This window comes from Thalassophryne amazonica, chromosome 6 (assembly GCF_902500255.1).
Source record: "Thalassophryne amazonica chromosome 6, fThaAma1.1, whole genome shotgun sequence".
Lineage (NCBI taxonomy): Eukaryota > Metazoa > Chordata > Actinopteri > Batrachoidiformes > Batrachoididae > Thalassophryne > Thalassophryne amazonica.
In genome coordinates, this window is record NC_047108.1 from 41,056,301 (window position 1) to 41,074,255 (window position 17,955).

Here is a 17,955-nt window from a genome sequence, read left to right on the forward strand (position 1 = left end):
AAGTTATGCTGTGTCTATATTGCGCAATGGGAGCGGCTGTCCCCATAAGTGGTCAAATCCTGCAATATCACACAGGGTTCAAACAAGACTGCACTGCCCTATTACGTGTATAAGAACGCTAATTAACAGATGTTTGATATACGTATGCTGCAGCTACCGAAAAAAAAAGAAAAATAACGGAGTGCTGTCTTTTGTTTCATACCTATACAAAGAAGACAGGAATTGTACCATGATTCAAATCATAGATTGATCTTAAAACCATGATTCATACCTAAACATACTGTTATACCCCTAATCCATAAGTAGGTTGTGTCAAGATGATCCATCATTTATTTATTTTACTAATATTTTTTTTATGCATCTAGGACATTCTGAATTTGCCTTTAAGAGTGTATTGACCCAGTTCAATATGATGCAAATTAGTGATGGCCCATGACTTCAGATGATTTTAAGCTACTGTATTGCTTTTCCCATTGCACCGGTAAGAGGTTGAGGCTAATATTTATATGATCTTGATGTTTAATAAACATTGCTTTGAACTCATACTCCACTGGGCTGTACCATAGCCATCTTTCTTCAGATTATCACTTTCAGTTGGCATTACATCATCTTTGTTGATCACACTGGCCCTTTGCCCTACCACTTCGCCCTTTCCCTTTATTTTGCAAATTCACAACAATGTGTAAAATGAAGGGAAAGCGTGAAGGGAGAGTTTTGGGATTGGGCTGTCTTTCATTGGTGAGTTCTTTGACAGCTTCAACCTCTTTTTCCAACATTCCCAAATACTGGTTGGGTTTCCCCTGTAAAAGGTCTTGTGATTTGATGGTTGTGTAACTTTCATGTGAAGACAATGGGTTACATTCATCACTTGGTTTAAGCTTTTTCTTTTCTTTTCTTTTTACTTGTTCAGTAGTTTGCTTAAAAACTTCTCAAATGTATGTTTTTTGCTTGTTTTATTGACTGGCTGTCATTGAACCTTAAATAATATAACGAGTCATTGGAAGAACATCAGTCTTTTAGCATGGAATTATGGACATCCGATGTTGTGGTGTTGCAATGTTGTATGTACCCAGCACTGTACATAACTGATATACTGACTATACCAGGGTCTTTAATCGAATTTGTGAACCATGATTTCGTACTGTGTGTAGAGTTTGCTCACCAATAATGTAAATTTTATGTAGATAGGGAAAAAAACAATGTTGGAGTTATGTATCTTCATCATTTAATTGAAGTTATTCATACATTCCTGACTACAGTAAAGATGTGTGAAACTGAAAATCTCTAGCAAAGGAAATAGTTTCTAAAGGCCGTATTTTGTTGTAAATTCCAGTTTGTATGTTACCCACATTTTTCAATTTATTAGAAAATACAATTTTGAATAGTAACCATTTCAAAGAGTTTTTTTTTTTCTTTCAAATGCACGTTCATTCTAATTACATTTTAAACTTATTTATTATAGGAAAGAATAGCCCTTCATCCTCTTCAAATGGAGCAAAAGATGTGAATCCGTCAGCATCAAGTTTGGACTTTGTGAGTATTAAATTTCATACTTTATCATAATTGTAAAAGACTAACATTGGGTTTGGTTTCAGAATAACATTAGAATTAGTTGATTTGGCTGCTGAGTCGGACCCACAGAGCCGTATGTGAGTACTAAAATAGAATAGAAAGGTACCTTCCTTACCTGGACAGTAAAATTCATTTGCATTAAATTATAGAAGGAAAGTTTTAAACTTACCTTGACACCCACACATTACAAAATATTAGTGTTGAAAGTTTACACGGATCCCATCTGTGCCAGCTTCAGTCAATTCCTTTGTGGATGATCATTCACGAGTCACATTTTATTCCAGGCATCAGTGTACAGAAGTTGAATTTGAACATGTCATAATCCAAACAATTTTACACATATATTATCTAACTCATAAGAAGGAATGAAAATGCAACTGTTACCAATCCATTGCAATATACAACCCCTGGCAAAAATTATGGAATCACCGGCCTCGGAGGATGTTCATTCAGTTGTTTAATTTTGTAGAAAAAAAGCAGATCACAGACATGACACAAAACTAAAGTAATTTCAAATGGCAACTTTCTGGCTTTAAGAAACACTATAAGAAATCAGGAAAAATAATTGTGGCAGTCAGTAACGGTTACTTTTTTAGACCAAGCAGAGGGAAAAAAATATGGAATCACTCAATTCTGAGGAAAAAATTATGGAATCATGAAAAAAAAAGAACGCTCCAACACATCACTAGTATTTTGTTGCACCTCCTCTGGCTTTTATAACAGCTTGCAGTCTTTGAGGCATGGACTTAATGAGTGACAAACAGTACTCTTCATCAATCTGGCTCCAACTTTCTCTGATTGCTGTTGCCAGATCAGCTTTGCAGGTTGGAGCCTTGTCATGGACCATTTTCTTCAACTTCCACCAAAGATTTTCAATTGGATTAAGATCTGGACTATTTGCAGGCCATGACATTGACCCTATGTGTCTTTTTGCAAGGAATGTTTTCACAGTTTTTGCTCTATGGCAAGATGCATTATCATCTTAAAAAATGATTTCATCATCCCCAAACATCCTTTCAATTGATGGGATAAAAAAGTGTCCAAAATATCAACGTAAACTTGTGCATTTATTGATGATGTAATGACAGCCATCTCCCCAGTGCCTTTACCTGACATGCAACCCCATATCATCAATGACTGTGGAAATTTACATGTTCTCTTCAGGCAGTCATCTTTATAAATCTCATTGAAACGGCACCAAACAAAAGTTCCAGCATCATCACCTTGCCCAACGTAGATTCGAGATTGTCATATTCAGTCATCTACAGTCCACGATTGCTTTTCCTTAGCCCATTGTAACCTTGTTTTTTTTCTGTTTAGGTGTTAATGATGGCTTTCGTTTAGCTTTTCTGTATGTAAATCCCATTTCCTTTAGGTGGTTTCTTACAGTTCGGTCACAGACGTTGACTCCAGTTTCCTCCCATTTGTTCCTCATTTGTTTTGTTGTGTATTTTAGATTTTTGAGACATATTGCTTTACGTTTTCTGTCTTGACACTTTGATGTCTTCCTTGGTCTACCAGTATGTTTGCCTTTAACAACCTTCCCATGTTGTTTGTATTTGGTCCAGAGTTTAGACACAGCTGACTGAACAACCAACATCTTTTGCAACATTGCGTGATGATTTACCCTCTTTTAAGAGTTTGATAATCCTCTCCTTTGTTTCAATTGACATCTCTCGTGTTGGAGCCATGATTCATGTCAGTCCACTTGGTGCAACAGCTCTCCAAGGTGTGATCACTCCTTTTTAGATGCAGACTAACGAGCAGATCTGATTTGATGCAGGTGTTAGTTTTTGGGATGAAAATTTACAGGGTGATTCCATAATTTATTCCTCAGAATTGAGTGAGTCCATATTTTTTTCCCTCTGCTTGGTCTAAAAAAGTAACCGTTACTGACTGCTACAATTATTTTTCCTGATTTCTTAAAGCCAGACAGTTGCCATTTGAAATGACTTTAGTTTTGTGTCATGTCTGTGATCTGCTTTTTTTCTACAAAATTAAACAGCTGAATGAACATCCTCCAAGGCCGGTGATTCCATAATTTTTGCCAGGGGTTGTATATGTCAAAGTAGAGTCTGCGATTTGGTAGAATTGGAGATTTTACCAGTAGAGCCTGCGATCGCAGTCTCTCCTAATTGGAGACTCTACTAGTAGAGTTTCTGTTGATTACAAGTTCTTACTTTCGTACTGTGATCACTTCAGTATGGTGTGACTCTAATGTGAAGTTGATATGACAGATATTTTTCTAATTTCCACAGTAAGGTATTGCTATCATTCTCTGTCTAGATATCATCTTGTAATGATAATGAATGGCTTAGTAGAATCGGAGTCTCTACTGGTAGAGTCTCTGATTCTGCCAGTAGATTCTCAGATCGGAGACTCTACTAGTACAGTTTCCGATCGTTCTACCAAATCGCAGACTCTACTTTGACATATAAACATATAATTACCTTTGAGCTGCAGCTGTAATTTTTTAATTTAATTTAGACTTTATTTAACCAAGCAGGGGTGGTGGCCAAGTGGTTAATGCGCTTGGTTTCAGTTTGGAAGGTTCTGGGCTCAAATCCCACCCCTGCCACATTTCTCCATGTAATGTGGAGTTGCGTCAGGAAGGGCATCCGGCGTAAAACCTGTGCCAAATCAACAGATCCACCTTGGATTTGCTGTGGCGACCCCGAGTGCAAACAAGGGAGCAGCCGAAGGGACTTACTTAGACTTTATTTAACCAGGTTAGCCCCATTGAGATCAAGATATCTTTTATAAGGGAGACCTCGACAATTCTAAAGTTTCCAATTCATCTAATCTGCATGTCTTTGGAGATAATTTTCCTGTGATTCTGCGAGCGATGAGAAATGGTTTCATCAAGTTCTGAGAGCAAATGCGTTATTGGCTATAAAATGATTATTTTATTTTTATATACTGTGGCAACAAGCAGGACAAAAACGGGTTGCGGTGGCATGACGAATAGCGCGGCAGTGCGGGGATCAAATTTATACAAGTGTCAAGGTGGGTTTAGTGTTGAAAGTTTACACAGATCCAATATGCAGTGGTGGGCACAGCTAACCACAACGTTAGCTTTGATAACAGCTAATCAGCTAACTGTAAAATGATCTTTTATTAAGCTAAACCGATAAACCAGCCAAAAAATTATCAGAAGCTACAGCTAACCGATAACTTTTAGTATTGTCTCCGGTACACTTGCAACTACTAACGAGCTGAATTTGAGATTTAACACCATGATCGCGTCTGGTAGCATCAAAAGCGACCACAAACCCAAACAATGAGTCAGCATTTCTGTCTTTGTGCGCCCTGCCTACTGCTGGAAGCTCCTGTTTACTACATAGCTTGCAGCAGTGAAGCAGTTGAGAGGAGCAGAGTAGCTCAACTATATATATATTATATATATATATATATATATATATATACACACACACACACACACACAAATGTCATTATTCCTTCACAGAATATAGCACTGTTGCCGTGAGGCAGAGGTCTTGGAAAATAAAGCAGTTTTGACTTATGGTTTTGGTTTCTAAATCAAATTAGTACGGAGGCAGAGGTCTTGGAAAATAAAGCAGTTTTGACTTATGGTTTTGGTTTCTAAATCAAATTAGTACGGATAGAATAACTCCATTAATGTCAAATCTGTCAGATAAAATATAATATATCTTTTAATTTTAAATAATGCACTAATTCTGAAGTTATGTAGCAAACACAGACAGATGCTAAAGGGATTATGGGTAAAATGTGCCTCCGCTAACACTGATTGGTTGACTCATTCATTCTATGTAAAAACCAACACGTTAATGTGAGGTGTGTGTTGGTGTTTACATATAAATGTGCTTTTGTAAAATATACCACTTTTTCCCGTTTCCCTCTTTTTATTTATTTATTTATTTTACAAAAGCCAAAAGTCAAGTTATGATAAGACAACCGTCTGATATAACCCGGGGTCAAAATAAATAAAACACTGTCATCTACTGGTGCCCAGACGCTCAGTACTTAGGCCGAATACTGCCATGAACACTACTGACCAGGAGATGGCAGTAGAGACCTTGAAAACTTGCTAAAACAGATATTCCAAATAAATAATCTGTCCGTGTCTGCTACGTTTAAGATGTGTGGAATTTAATAAACGCACTTTTGGTTTTGCTCCCATTTTGTATGAGATGAACTCAAAGATCTAAAACTTTTTCCACATACACAATATCACCATTTCCCTCAAATATTGTTCACAAACCAGTCTAAATCTGTGATAGTGAGCACTTCTCCTTTGCTGAGATAATCCATCCCACCTCACAGGTGTGCCATATCAAGATGCTGATTAGACACCATGATTAGTGCACAGGTGTGCCTTAGACTGCCCACAATAAAAGGCCACTCTGAAAGGTGCAGTTTTGTTTTATTGGGGGGGGGATACCAGTCAGTATCTGGTGTGACCACCATTTGCCTCATGCAGTGCAACACATCTCCTTCACATAGAGTTGATCAGGTTGTCAATTGTGGCCTGTGGAATGTTGGTCCACTCCTCTTCAATGGCTGTGCGAAGTTGCTGGATATTGGCAGGAACTGGTACACACTGTCGTATACGCCAGTCCAGAGCATCCCAAACATGCTCAATGGGTGACATGTCCGGTGAGTATGCCGGCCATGCAAGAACTGGGACATTTTCAGCTTCCAAGAATTGTGTACAGATCCTTGCAACATGGGGCCGTGCATTATCCTGCTGCAACATGAGGTGATGTTCTTGGATGTATGGCATAACAGTGGGCCTCAGGATCTCGTCACGGTATCTCTGTGCATTCAAAATGCCATCAATAAAATGCACCTGTGTTCTTCGTCCATAACAGACGCCTGCCCATACCATAACCCCACCGCCACCATGGGCCACTCAATCCACAACATTGACATCAGAAAACCGCTCACCCACACGACGCCACACACGCTGTCTGCCATCTGCCCTGAACAGTGTGAACCGGGATTCATCCATGAAGAGAACACCTCTCCAACATGCCAAACGCCAGCGAATGTGTGCATTTGCCCGCTCAAGTCGGTTACGACGACGAACTGGAGTCAGGTTGAGACCCCGATGAGGACGACGAGCATGCAGATGAGCTTCCCTGAGACGGTTTCTGACAGTTTGTGCAGAAATTCTTTGGTTATGCAAACTGATTGTTTCAGCAGCTGTCCGAGTGGCTGGTCTCAGACGATCTTGGAGGTGAACATGCTGAATGTGGAGGTCCTGGGCTGGTGTGGTTACACGTGGTCTGCGGTTGTGAGGCTGGTTGGATGTACTGCCAAATTCTCTGAAACGCCTTTGGAGATGGCTTATGGTAGAGAAATGAACATTCAATACACGAGCAACAGCTCTGGTTGACATTCCTGCTGTCAGCATGCCAATTGCACACTCCCTGAAATCTTGCAACATCTGTGGCATTGTGCTGTGTGATAAAACTGCACCTTTCAGAGTGGCCTTTTATTGTGGGTGGGCAGTCTAAGGCACACCTGTGCACTAATCATGGTGTCTAATCAGCATCTTGATATGGCACACCTGTGAGGTGGGATGGATTATCTCAGCAAAGGAGAAGTGCTCACTATCACAGATTTAGACTGGTTTGTGAACAATATTTGAGGGAAATGGTGATAGTGTATGTGGAAAAAGTTTTAGATCTTTGAGTTCATCTCATACAAAATGGGAGCAAAACCAAAAGTCTTGCATTTATATTTTTGTTGAGTGTATACGAGGTCTGTCCAAAAAGTATCGGACCTTTTTATTTTTTGCAAAAACCATATGGATTTGAATCACGTGTGATTGCATCAGCCAAGCTTGAACCTTCGTGCGCATGTGAGTTTTTTCACGCCTGTCGGTTGCGTCATTTTCCTGTGAGCAGTGGTCCACCCCTCTTGTCGGATTTTTATTGCGAATAAATGTTTGAACGATTTGGAGCTGTGCTGCATCAAATTTTTCCAGAAACTGTGAGAGACCTCCAGCTGGACACCATTAGGAAAATATAGATGGCTTTCAGCGACGATTTTATGGGGATTACACAGATTAAGGAGTGCTCCAGCCGGTTTAAAGACTGCACACATCGAGCGCCGATCGACAGGCTCAGACCCCGCTCAAACAACCAGATCATTTCCAACGTGAAGGCTTTGTTGATCCGGGACATCGTCTAACTTTCACAAAAAAGGCAGAAGGCGTGGACATCAGCACTTTTTCGGCACATTCTACTGTTACAGGAGTGTTTTTCATGGAAAGAGAAGCGGAGGATTGCGCCACCATGCCGCTCATGGCGCAGGACAAAACCACCTCCGTGTTGGTCTCACAGGACGGCTTTCAGGCGGCTTCCGGTTGCTTTTCAGTCATGTGAGTATCAGAGAAATTGTGCATGAGCTGGACAAGAGGAGTGGAGGAACTCCGCGCGTCGCGGTGGAGCCGCATGGCGCAAACCACCGCCGTGATGAAGCCTCACAGGACATGTTGGGGCATGTCCAGCTCATGCACAATTTCTCGGATACTCACACGACTGAAAAGCAACCAGAAGCCATTTGAAAGCCATCTGAAACCCGTCATGTGAGACCAACACGGAGGTGGTTTTGTCCCGCGCCATGAGAGGCATGGTGGCGCAATCCTCCGCTTCTCTTTCCATGAAAAAAACTCCTGTAACAGTAGAATGTGCCGAAAAAGTGCTGATATCCATGCCTTCTGCCTTTTTTGTGAAAATTAGACGACCTCCTGGATCAACAAAGCCTTCACATTGGAAATTATCTGGATGTTTGAGCGGGGTTTGAGCCTGTCGATCGGCGCTCGGAGCGCGCTGCGCTCTCAGACGCTGTGGGCAGTCTTTAAACCGGCTGCAGCACTCCTTAATCTGTGTAATCCCCATAAAATTGTCGCTGAAAGCCATCTAAATTTTACGAATGGTGTCCAGCTGGAGGTCTCTCACAGTTTCTGGAAAAATTTGATGCAGCACAGCTCCAAATCGTTCAAACATTCAAACAGTGGACCACTGCTCACACAATGCCTGCTCACAGGCGAATGACGCAACCGACAGGCGTGAAAAAACTCGCGCATGAAGGTTCAAGCTTGGCTGATGCAATCACACATGATTCAAATCCATATGGTTTTTGCAAAAAATAAAAAGGTCTGATACTTTTTGGACAGAACTGTGTGTGTGTGTATGTATGTATATATGTATGTATGTGTGTATGTGTGTGTATATATATATATATACAATTACTCTGGAACAAAGAGGACAGTTGGTGTTTGACAAAAGAAAGATGTTAAAGAGCAAACAGGAAGCAGTTGCAGCTCACAATGATTCCATTTGAAAATAATAGAGAAGCAACCTGAGCTTCTTCTGGCATTTTTACATAAAACAAACACAATAACAACGTCTATAAACCCAGAGAATATATTCACGAGAGTTTTCGGCACAATATACAAAGGGTTTAATGCTGTTGTCCGTGTGGAGCCTGATCAGAGTGTCGCAAATGCATTTCTCCTGTCATGAATGTACTGAAATTACCCATAATGCACTGGACACAGCATGTCCACATTAAAACCTTCAAAATTAGTGCATTACTTTAAAACTAAAACATATCTGATATTTTCACTTTATAAAACTTCAGAAGTGATGTTAATTTAAGTAACTTGTCCAAAATCAGTTTGGTTAAAATTTTAACCATAAATTAAAATTGTATGCCTCTGGATGACTTGGGTGATATTGCCAGCGAACTAGTATGGGGTTGAAACCAATTTTTTTTTTCTTTTCTTTTCTATGAGCAGTTCTCCTTTGTCTGCAGAGGTTAGAGCAGTTTCTCCTGAAACTAACTCTCCTCTGTTTGCAGAGGATAGAACTGTCCATCTACTACACTCAAATCTTTGATGTCAGACTTCATAAATGTTAGCAGTCTAAAAATTATCAGACCAAAATTTATCGGAAGATTAGTCTGTTGATGGTTTTCAAAATTATCTGAAAAACTAATCCGATGATGAAAACATTAGCTTCGATAATTAACGGTTAGCGGATTAGCAGAACTGTGCACACTTCTGTCAATATGTTCCAGCTTCCAAATTCTGCAGATATAACGAGGCACAATTTCGCAACACACAGTCCAGACTGGCCACACAGGCCATGATACTTAATTCCACATGGTAAATCCATTTTTGTATTGTACTGAATTAATTGAGGTTTGGGTCCAGGTGTTTTCTAAATCCTCAGATTGGGTACAGGCCCTTCAAAAGTTACAGTAAAAATCCACTAATCAGTTCTTTTGCAGATGGTCATTCATAAGTCACATTTTATTTCAGGCATTGCCATGCAATATCGTATATACATGGCATACAACTTCATATTCATGCATTGCAAGATACACCAGTTTATTACCCAGAGGTCACAGAAAAGCAACAAGAATAACCAAAACTACTCCTAGCACCTGGAAAAGATGATGCCCAATTATTACCTGGCTGCATCAAGTAGACAGCTAATTTTGGGGTTTTGTTTCATAGAATTGTCAGTTCCACTGTGACCTTTCATCATCAAGGTCCTGGAATCGAACCCACCAATGGTCAGTTAGGGTTTTTAGTATTATTATTATTATTATTATTAAATGCCCGCATTTGTGTGGGTTTCCTCCAGCTACTTCAGTTTTCTCTTGCCATGAAAATATGCATGTTATTTTCTTTCACATTGTGGATCTGAGGTTGCAACAGGAAGGTCATTCAGTGTAACACCTCTGCCATACCATTATACAGTTCATTTAAAAAAAAAAAAAAGTACTTCCATACAACTTCCACACTGGATCAGGTGAAATGTAGACTGATGATCCACTGTGGCAATTTCAGACCTTCAGAAGCAGCATTAAACGGGTTGGAGGCGGGCTGTTAAGTGTGATTGAAGATTTTTCACATTGTCTTTAAAAATGTCCTTGATGTTACACAGCTAATCTATTCTTGTCCATTCATAAAGATAAACGATGAGCCTCTGGAGTGCAGGCAGGATATTTACTCCTCCATGTTCTCTGATGACATCATACGTGAATCAAATATGGCACAGGTAGGACATACAATATGGTTCATATAAAGCTATAATATTAGTAAAGTATACTTTAGAGAGTATATTTTTCAAGTGTATATTTTAAAGAGCATCATCCCGAAAACGTGTGTGTGTGTGTGTGTGTGTGTGTGTGTGTGTGTGTGTGTGTGTGTGTGTGTGTGTGTGTGTGTGTGAGAGAGAGAGAGAGACAAGCTATGTTAATATAACTAATATTCATGAACTACAAGAGATGTTTTGTTTGAGCCTAGAAGGGATTTTGTTGACTGTCTGCAAAAAGGAGGGGAGCCATAAATTAATAGAGGCAAAAAAAATCTCTGCATGAGGCAATGCACTCTGAGTTCACTTGTATGCAGAGTGCTGTTTTATAGCTAATTATTTCAATGAATTATTATGAAACATGATTACATTTAGTGGCATTTTAAAATATGAGTTTAATTTTGGTTTACTTCAGTGCATTTAGGAAAAAACAACCCTATTCAGTATTTTAACTTGTATTTTATGTCTCTCATTTTGGAATATCACCCTTGACTTAATGCCATTTTTTATCATAAAATTTGTCTTTTCTCATATCTGTTTTTATCTCAAACAAACCTGTACATTTCATAATGGCACCATGTGTCATTTGACTGTCGAGCAGAATCATTGGGCTGTACTGTATGTACAGTGGGGAAAATAAGTATTTGACCCCATGTCAGTTTTGCAGGTTTTCCCACCTACAAAGAATGGAGAGGTCTGTATTTTTTATTGTAGGTACACTTCAACTGTGAGAGACAGAATCTTAAAAAAAAAAAGCCCAGAAAATCACATTGTATGATTTTTAAATAATTAATTTGCATTTCATTGCATGAAATAAGTATTTGACCCCCTACCAACCAGCAAGAATTCTGGCTCTCATAGACCTGTTAATTTTTCTTTAAGAAGCTCTCTTACTCTGGACTCTTTACTGTATTAATTGCACCTGTTTGAACTTGTTACCTGTATAAAAGACACATGTTCACACACTCAATCTATCACACTCCAACCTGTCCACCATAGCCAAGACCAAAGAGCTTTTTTTTTTTTTTACTTTATTTTTATTGGTTTTTAACAGTGCAAAAAAGGGAAAAAGAACACAACCAACAAAGAACAAATGGTTACACACATACCTGGGCGACACTATATCTTCAGTTTTGCATTATATATTGTCCATTTTTCCCATTGTTTTTCCACTTTCACTTCTTGTAGTCTCAATCTATGTGTTATCTTTTCCATTAGATAAATGTCTTTTATCGTTGATGTCCATTGGTCTTTTATTGGCACAGATGTTGTGCCCCATGTCCTGGTTATACATTTTTTGGCTGCTAGTGACATCATTTTAAACAAATGTACATCATTATGTGAAATGGTGTCTTCTGAAAAATGATACAGATAAATCAGTTCAGGTGTTAAGGGAACTGTATATCCCAACACTTCGCAAAGTACATTGCAAACCATTTCCCAAAACATAATAATTGGACATTTCCAGAAGATATGAGCATGGTCTACATTTATTCCTCCACATTCCCGCCAACATGTTTGTTGTATTTTTAACCATTTACTTTTAAGTTTGGGTGTAATAAAAAATCGGATCAGGTTCTTCCATGCAAACTCCCTCCACGTTCGAGAGCTGGTAGTAGTGTGATGATGCCTCCACATCCAGTCTTGATCATCAATTTTTATGTGGAGCTCTTTTTCCCAGTTACCTTTAATTTTTTCAGTTGTGTTTTTATCATGCTCAATTAGAGCTTTATAAATTATTATTTTGATGTTACTGTCTTTATGGAAGAGTTCCCCTGTATTTCACTTTTGTAATAATCCCTCATTTGTAGATAGTGGAAGAAATCATGTTTTTCAAGGTGATATTGTTTCTTTAATTTTTCAAAACTCCTCAGCTGCCCATTTTCCTCCAGTACACACCAAGCTGTCATCCCTCTAATTGTCCAGTAGTTATAATTTTGGTCATATTTTGCTAGCTTAAAATTACTGTCATATGCCACCCATTTCAGCTTTAATTCACTTTTTCCAGTCTTGTACATTTTGAGTATTTTAAACCATAGTGTCAAGGTATGATTTAGTATAGGGTCCAAATTTGATTTTAAGTTTTCATATTCATCTTTATCTCCAACCAAATTTTGTATGGGTTCCTCTAAAGTACCACTCTCAATTTCTTTCCATTTTGCATTATAATAGGGATTACACCAGCAGTATAGATACCTCAACTGGCATGCGTAATAATATTCTTTTAACTTGGGTAGCGACTGTTGGGTATTTTCTCCTCCAAACATTTTTAAAACCTTTAACAAGACAAACAGAGTCAAGAAACACCAGCGACATTCCCCCTTTTTCTTTGGGCAGCTGGAGAATTCCAAATCTCACTCTAGGTCTCTTATTATCTCAAATAAACCTTGAAATCATTCTATCCCATGTCACAAATTGTGTTGGTGAGCCCTACTGGCAGTGCTTGAAATAAAAATAAAAACCTGGGCAAAATGTTCATTTTTACAATTCCAATTCTAGAGCTGAAGTCCAGAGGTAACGTAGACCACCTTTCAGTATCATTCTGTATTCTCTCCTGTACCTGTGAAAAGTTTTTTGTATTGATATCTGAAAAATCTGACGTTATTTCAACCCCTAAATATTTAATAGATGGCATTCCCCATTTAAATTTAATTTTTTTTTAATGTATCTGCTTGGAGTAAAATTGAGTTTTAAAACTTGTGTTTTAGAAATATTTATTTTATAACCAGACAGGTGCTCAAATTGTTTTAACAGTGCCATTAGTTCAGGGAGGGACTTATCTGGTTGTTCGAGATAAGCAATCACGTCGTCCGCAAAAAGTCCGATTTTATGTTCAGCCCCGTTTAATATGGCTCCCTTTATTTTGGTATTTTGTCTTACCGCTTGTGCCAAGGACTCGATAAAAAGAGCAAACAGGGATGGGGAGAGACAGCATCCCTGTCTGGTTGATCTTTCCAATTTAATTTCCCCAGTTAAATTTCCATTTATTTTAATTCTGGCTGTTGGTTGCGAATAAAGTGTTTTAATGATTTTTATAGATTTAGAGTTGAATCCCATTCTCTCTAGCGCCAAATATAAAAAATTCCAGTTTACGGAGTCAAATGCTTTTTCAGCATCAATACTCAAAAGAACTGTACTTATTTTTTCCCTTTGCGCTCTCTCTGTTATATGTAATGTCCTCCTAATGTTATCATGTGTCTAACGTACTTGTACAAATCCTGTCTGGTCTTCGTCGATCAAGTCTGATAAAAATATATTTAGTCTTTTGGATATTATTGATGTATACATTTTATAGTCTGTTTAATACCGAGATGGGTCTATAGCTTGCACAGTCTTGTTTGTTCTTGCCTGGTTTTGGGATAATTGATATTATTGCTTCAGACCAAGAAGCTGGCATTTTATTTTCTTTTAAAGTCCAATTCAAGGAGTTATGTAGGATATCTTTTAGGTCATTTTTAAATACTTTATACCATTCTGAGGGAAATCCGTCGCTTCCTGGTGTTTTATGGTTTTTGAGGGCGCTTATGGCTGTCAATATTTCCTCCTTTGTAATCTATGCTGTGCACACTTTATTCTGGTTCAAACCTATAGATGGAAGATGAAATTGTTGAAGAAAATTTCTCTTTTCTTCACTCCCTGAAGGAGGTTGTGAATATAGTTGGCTATAGTAGTTTGTAAATATTCTTTCAATATCCTCTGGCTTATAAACTAATTTGTTATCTAGATCCTTGATTTCGTTAATTAGCCAATTTCATAGTAACTTTGCTTAAAAAAGACGTGCTTTTTCTCAATTTCTTCAGTTAGTATGTTATGAATTTGTTTTTTTAATCTTGAATTTGCTGAGCAGTTTCTGTCGTTTTTGTTTTCACAAATTGTAGCTCGAGTTCTTTGAGTCTTTCAGAACATTCTTCATAAATTTTAATTTTATTTTTCTTTAACCATGCAGTTTTGGCTATAAGTTTTCTCCGGATTACTACTTTAAGAGCATCCCACAACACTATTGGGTCTACCTCTCCATTATTGTTCTCCTCAATGTATTGTTTTATATCTCCTTTTATGTCTTCTACTATTGTTTCATTGTTTAAAATGCCCAAATTCATCTTTCACAATGTCTGTTTTTTCCTGTTAGATATATTAATTTTCATATATAGAGCATTATGATCAGATAGGTCTGCACTTCCAATCTTACATTCCTCAATCTTGTATATGTCTGATAGGGATGTGAATCGTACAACAACTCACGATTCAATTCGATTCCGATTCTTGGGGTGACGATTCAATTCAGAATCGATTTTCGATTCAAAGAGCTCTGAGAAATAGTTATTACTTAAAAAATGTTTATGTTTAAGAAAATGCAGCTTTACAAGGTTAATCAAGTGATTCTAAAGATGTAAATTTACTTATCTGCTTTGCTCGTTTGGAGTTGACTGGCAGTTTAGCGAAGCGCTGGTCAGTAGTCGGCAGAGACTGCTGCTCCCCTCTTTTAGCTCTGGGTGATGACGTAGCATGTGGACTTGCAGATTTGAAGTGTTTCCGAAGTACTTAACTTTAATTTTGCAGATTTTGCACACTGCATAAGTCATGTCAAGCTCCTTCTTACGCAGCAAATAATAAAATCCAAAATGCGCCCAAACATTTGCCTTCAGCAAAGACGGTGCTGGCTGAATTAGCTCTTCATCCGCCATGCTAAGCTGCAGCTCACAAATGTTTGAAGCACGCCGGACCCCCCCGCCCCTCGCAGAGACGCTGTAGTACGGAAGCCGTTGCCTGACAAACAGTACACGCAGCGAGTAAGCAAGGAAATGTTTAATAAAATGCTTTTTAAAAATCGATTCTTGGACATTTTGGATCGATTCAGAATCGGAATAAATAAGAATCGCGATTCAGACGTGAATCTATTTTTTCCGACACCCCTAATGTCTGATTTGTTGGTAAAAAAAAATAATCTATCCGAGAGTGTGTCTTATGTCGAGCAGAGTAATGCGTAAAATCTTTCTCAAAGGGGTTCATAGTCCTCCATAACATAGACTTAATCAATCAAACAGTAGTTATTTTACTACCACTGGTATTCCCAGAGTCTCTCGCGTGTGTGTTGTGCCGTATCTTTGCTGGTTCCCCCGCTGCCGGCGCGCTGCCACTCACTCGCTGCAGATGTCTGCTCTCTTTCTCCGTCTTCGCCGCGCGGCATCGGCACGGGGACTCCTTTGTCTCTCATGTCCCGCGCAGCACTCTCAGCGGTGTCATAGCTCTTAACGCCGTCTTTCCAATGGATCCTAATCCTTTTGAATGGAGTTTGGAAACGAATTCCTCGCTCTTTCAGCACTCTTTTAATATCCAGGTAAGCGCGCCTTTTCTGGACAATTTCCGCTGGATAATCGTGGTCAAACTGAATACACGTACACGTTATGACAGGATTTTAATTGTCAGAGATTTTAATGTGCATGTATGTTGTCAGTCCGTGCCGATGGCCAGAGACTTTTTAGACTTATGTGAAGTTTATGTGAAGGACACACATTGGACATGGTGTTGTCGCATGGCTTTTCGTTTGGCCATGTTATTGTTGAGGATGCTGTGTTCTCTGACCATTGCCCTGTCATGTTTGACGTGTTTTTAACTTTTGGAGAGCAGCTGCCAGCTGTGCGTCATAGCCGTGCTATTAAGGCTACCACAGCGGCTGATTTTAGCTCTCTCTTTACCGCTGCAGCGTGTAGTCTTTTAAACCCGTGTCCATCTATAAACATGAACACGGAGCACCTGATGAACTCTTTTGTTTCCACCTGCTCTGATGTGCTGGACAGCGTAGCTCCTCTTAAAATCATGTGCCCAAAGTCCAGGCATTAGCCCTGGCTAAATGACACTACGCGTGCAGCTCGGCGTGAGTGTTGGAGGGCGGAGCTGAGGTGGAAAAAGAACCACCTGGAGGTTTTTTACCAGGTTCTTAAAGATAGCTGGAGGAACTATCAATGTGTGGTTAAAATCAAATCAGTTTTATTTATATAGCACCAAATCACAACAAACAGTTGCCCCAAGGCACTCTATATTGTAAGGCAAAGCCATACAATAATTACGGAAAAACCCCAACGGTCAAAACGACGCCCTGTGAGCAAGCACTTGGCGACAGTGGGAAGGAAAAACTCCCTTTTAATAGGAAGAAACCTCCAGCAGAACCAGGCTCAGGGAGGGGCAGTCTTCTGCTGGGACTGGTTGGGGCTGAGGGAGAGAATCAGGAAAAAGACATGCTGTGGAGGGGAGCAGAGATCAATCACTAATGATTAAATGCAGAGTGGTGCATACAGAGCAAAAAGAGAAAGAAACACACAGTGCATCATGGGAATCCCCCAGCAGTCTAAGTCTATAGCAGCATAACTAAGGGATGGGTCAGGGTCACCTGATCCAGCCCTAACTATAAGCTTTAGCAAAAAGGAAAGTTTTAAGCCTAATCTTAAAAGTAGAGAGGGTGTCTGTCTCCCTGATCCGAATTGGGAGCTGGTTCCAGAGGAGAGGAGCCTGAAAGCTGAAGGCTCTGCCTCCCATTCTACTCTTAAAAACCCTAGGAACTACAAGTAAGCCTGCAGTCTGAGAGCGAAGCGCTCTATTGGGGTGATATGGTACTATGAGGTCCCTAAGATAAGATGGGACCTGATTATTCAAAACCTTATAAGTAAGAAGAAGAATTTTAAATTCTATTCTAGAATTAACAGGAAGCCAATGAAGAGAAGCCAATATGGGTGAAATATGCTCTCTCCTTCTAGTCCCTGTCAGTACTCTAGCTGCAGCATTTTGAATTAACTGAAGGCTTTTCAGGGAACCTTTAGGACAACCTGATAATAATGAATTACAATAGTCCAGCCTAGAGGAAATAAATGCATGAATTAGTTTTTCAGCATCACTCTGAGACAAGACCTTTCTAATTTTAGAGATATTGCGCAAATGCAAAAAAGCAGTCCTACATATTTGTTTAATATGCGCATTGAATGAAATATCCTGATCAAAAATGACTCCAAGATTTCTCACAGTATTACTAGAGGTCAGGGTAATGCCATCCAGAGTAAGGATCTGGTTAGACACCATGTTTCTAAGATTTGTGGGGCCAAGTACAATAACTTCAGTTTTATCTGAGTTTAAAAGCAGGAAATTAGAGGTCATCCATGTCTTTATGTCTGTAAGACAATCCTGCAGTTTAGCTAATTGGTGTGTGTCCTCTGGCTTCATGGATAGATAAAGCTGGGTATCATCTGCGTAACAATGAAAATTTAAGCAATGCTGTCTAATAATACTGCCTAAG

At 39.1% G+C, this 17,955-nt stretch overlaps 1 protein-coding gene across 1 annotated transcript in view; it reads left to right on the forward strand.

Moving 5' to 3' along the window:
• LOC117512091 overlaps positions 1–17,955 on the forward strand; it is a 197,982-nt gene that overhangs the window by 65,329 nt on the left and 114,698 nt on the right. The window contains exons 20-21 of the mRNA XM_034172052.1: positions 1,463–1,533; positions 10,548–10,634. Of these exons, the coding sequence (XP_034027943.1) occupies positions 1,463–1,533; positions 10,548–10,634 (158 nt within the window). The remainder of the gene's footprint in view (positions 1–1,462; positions 1,534–10,547; positions 10,635–17,955) is intronic.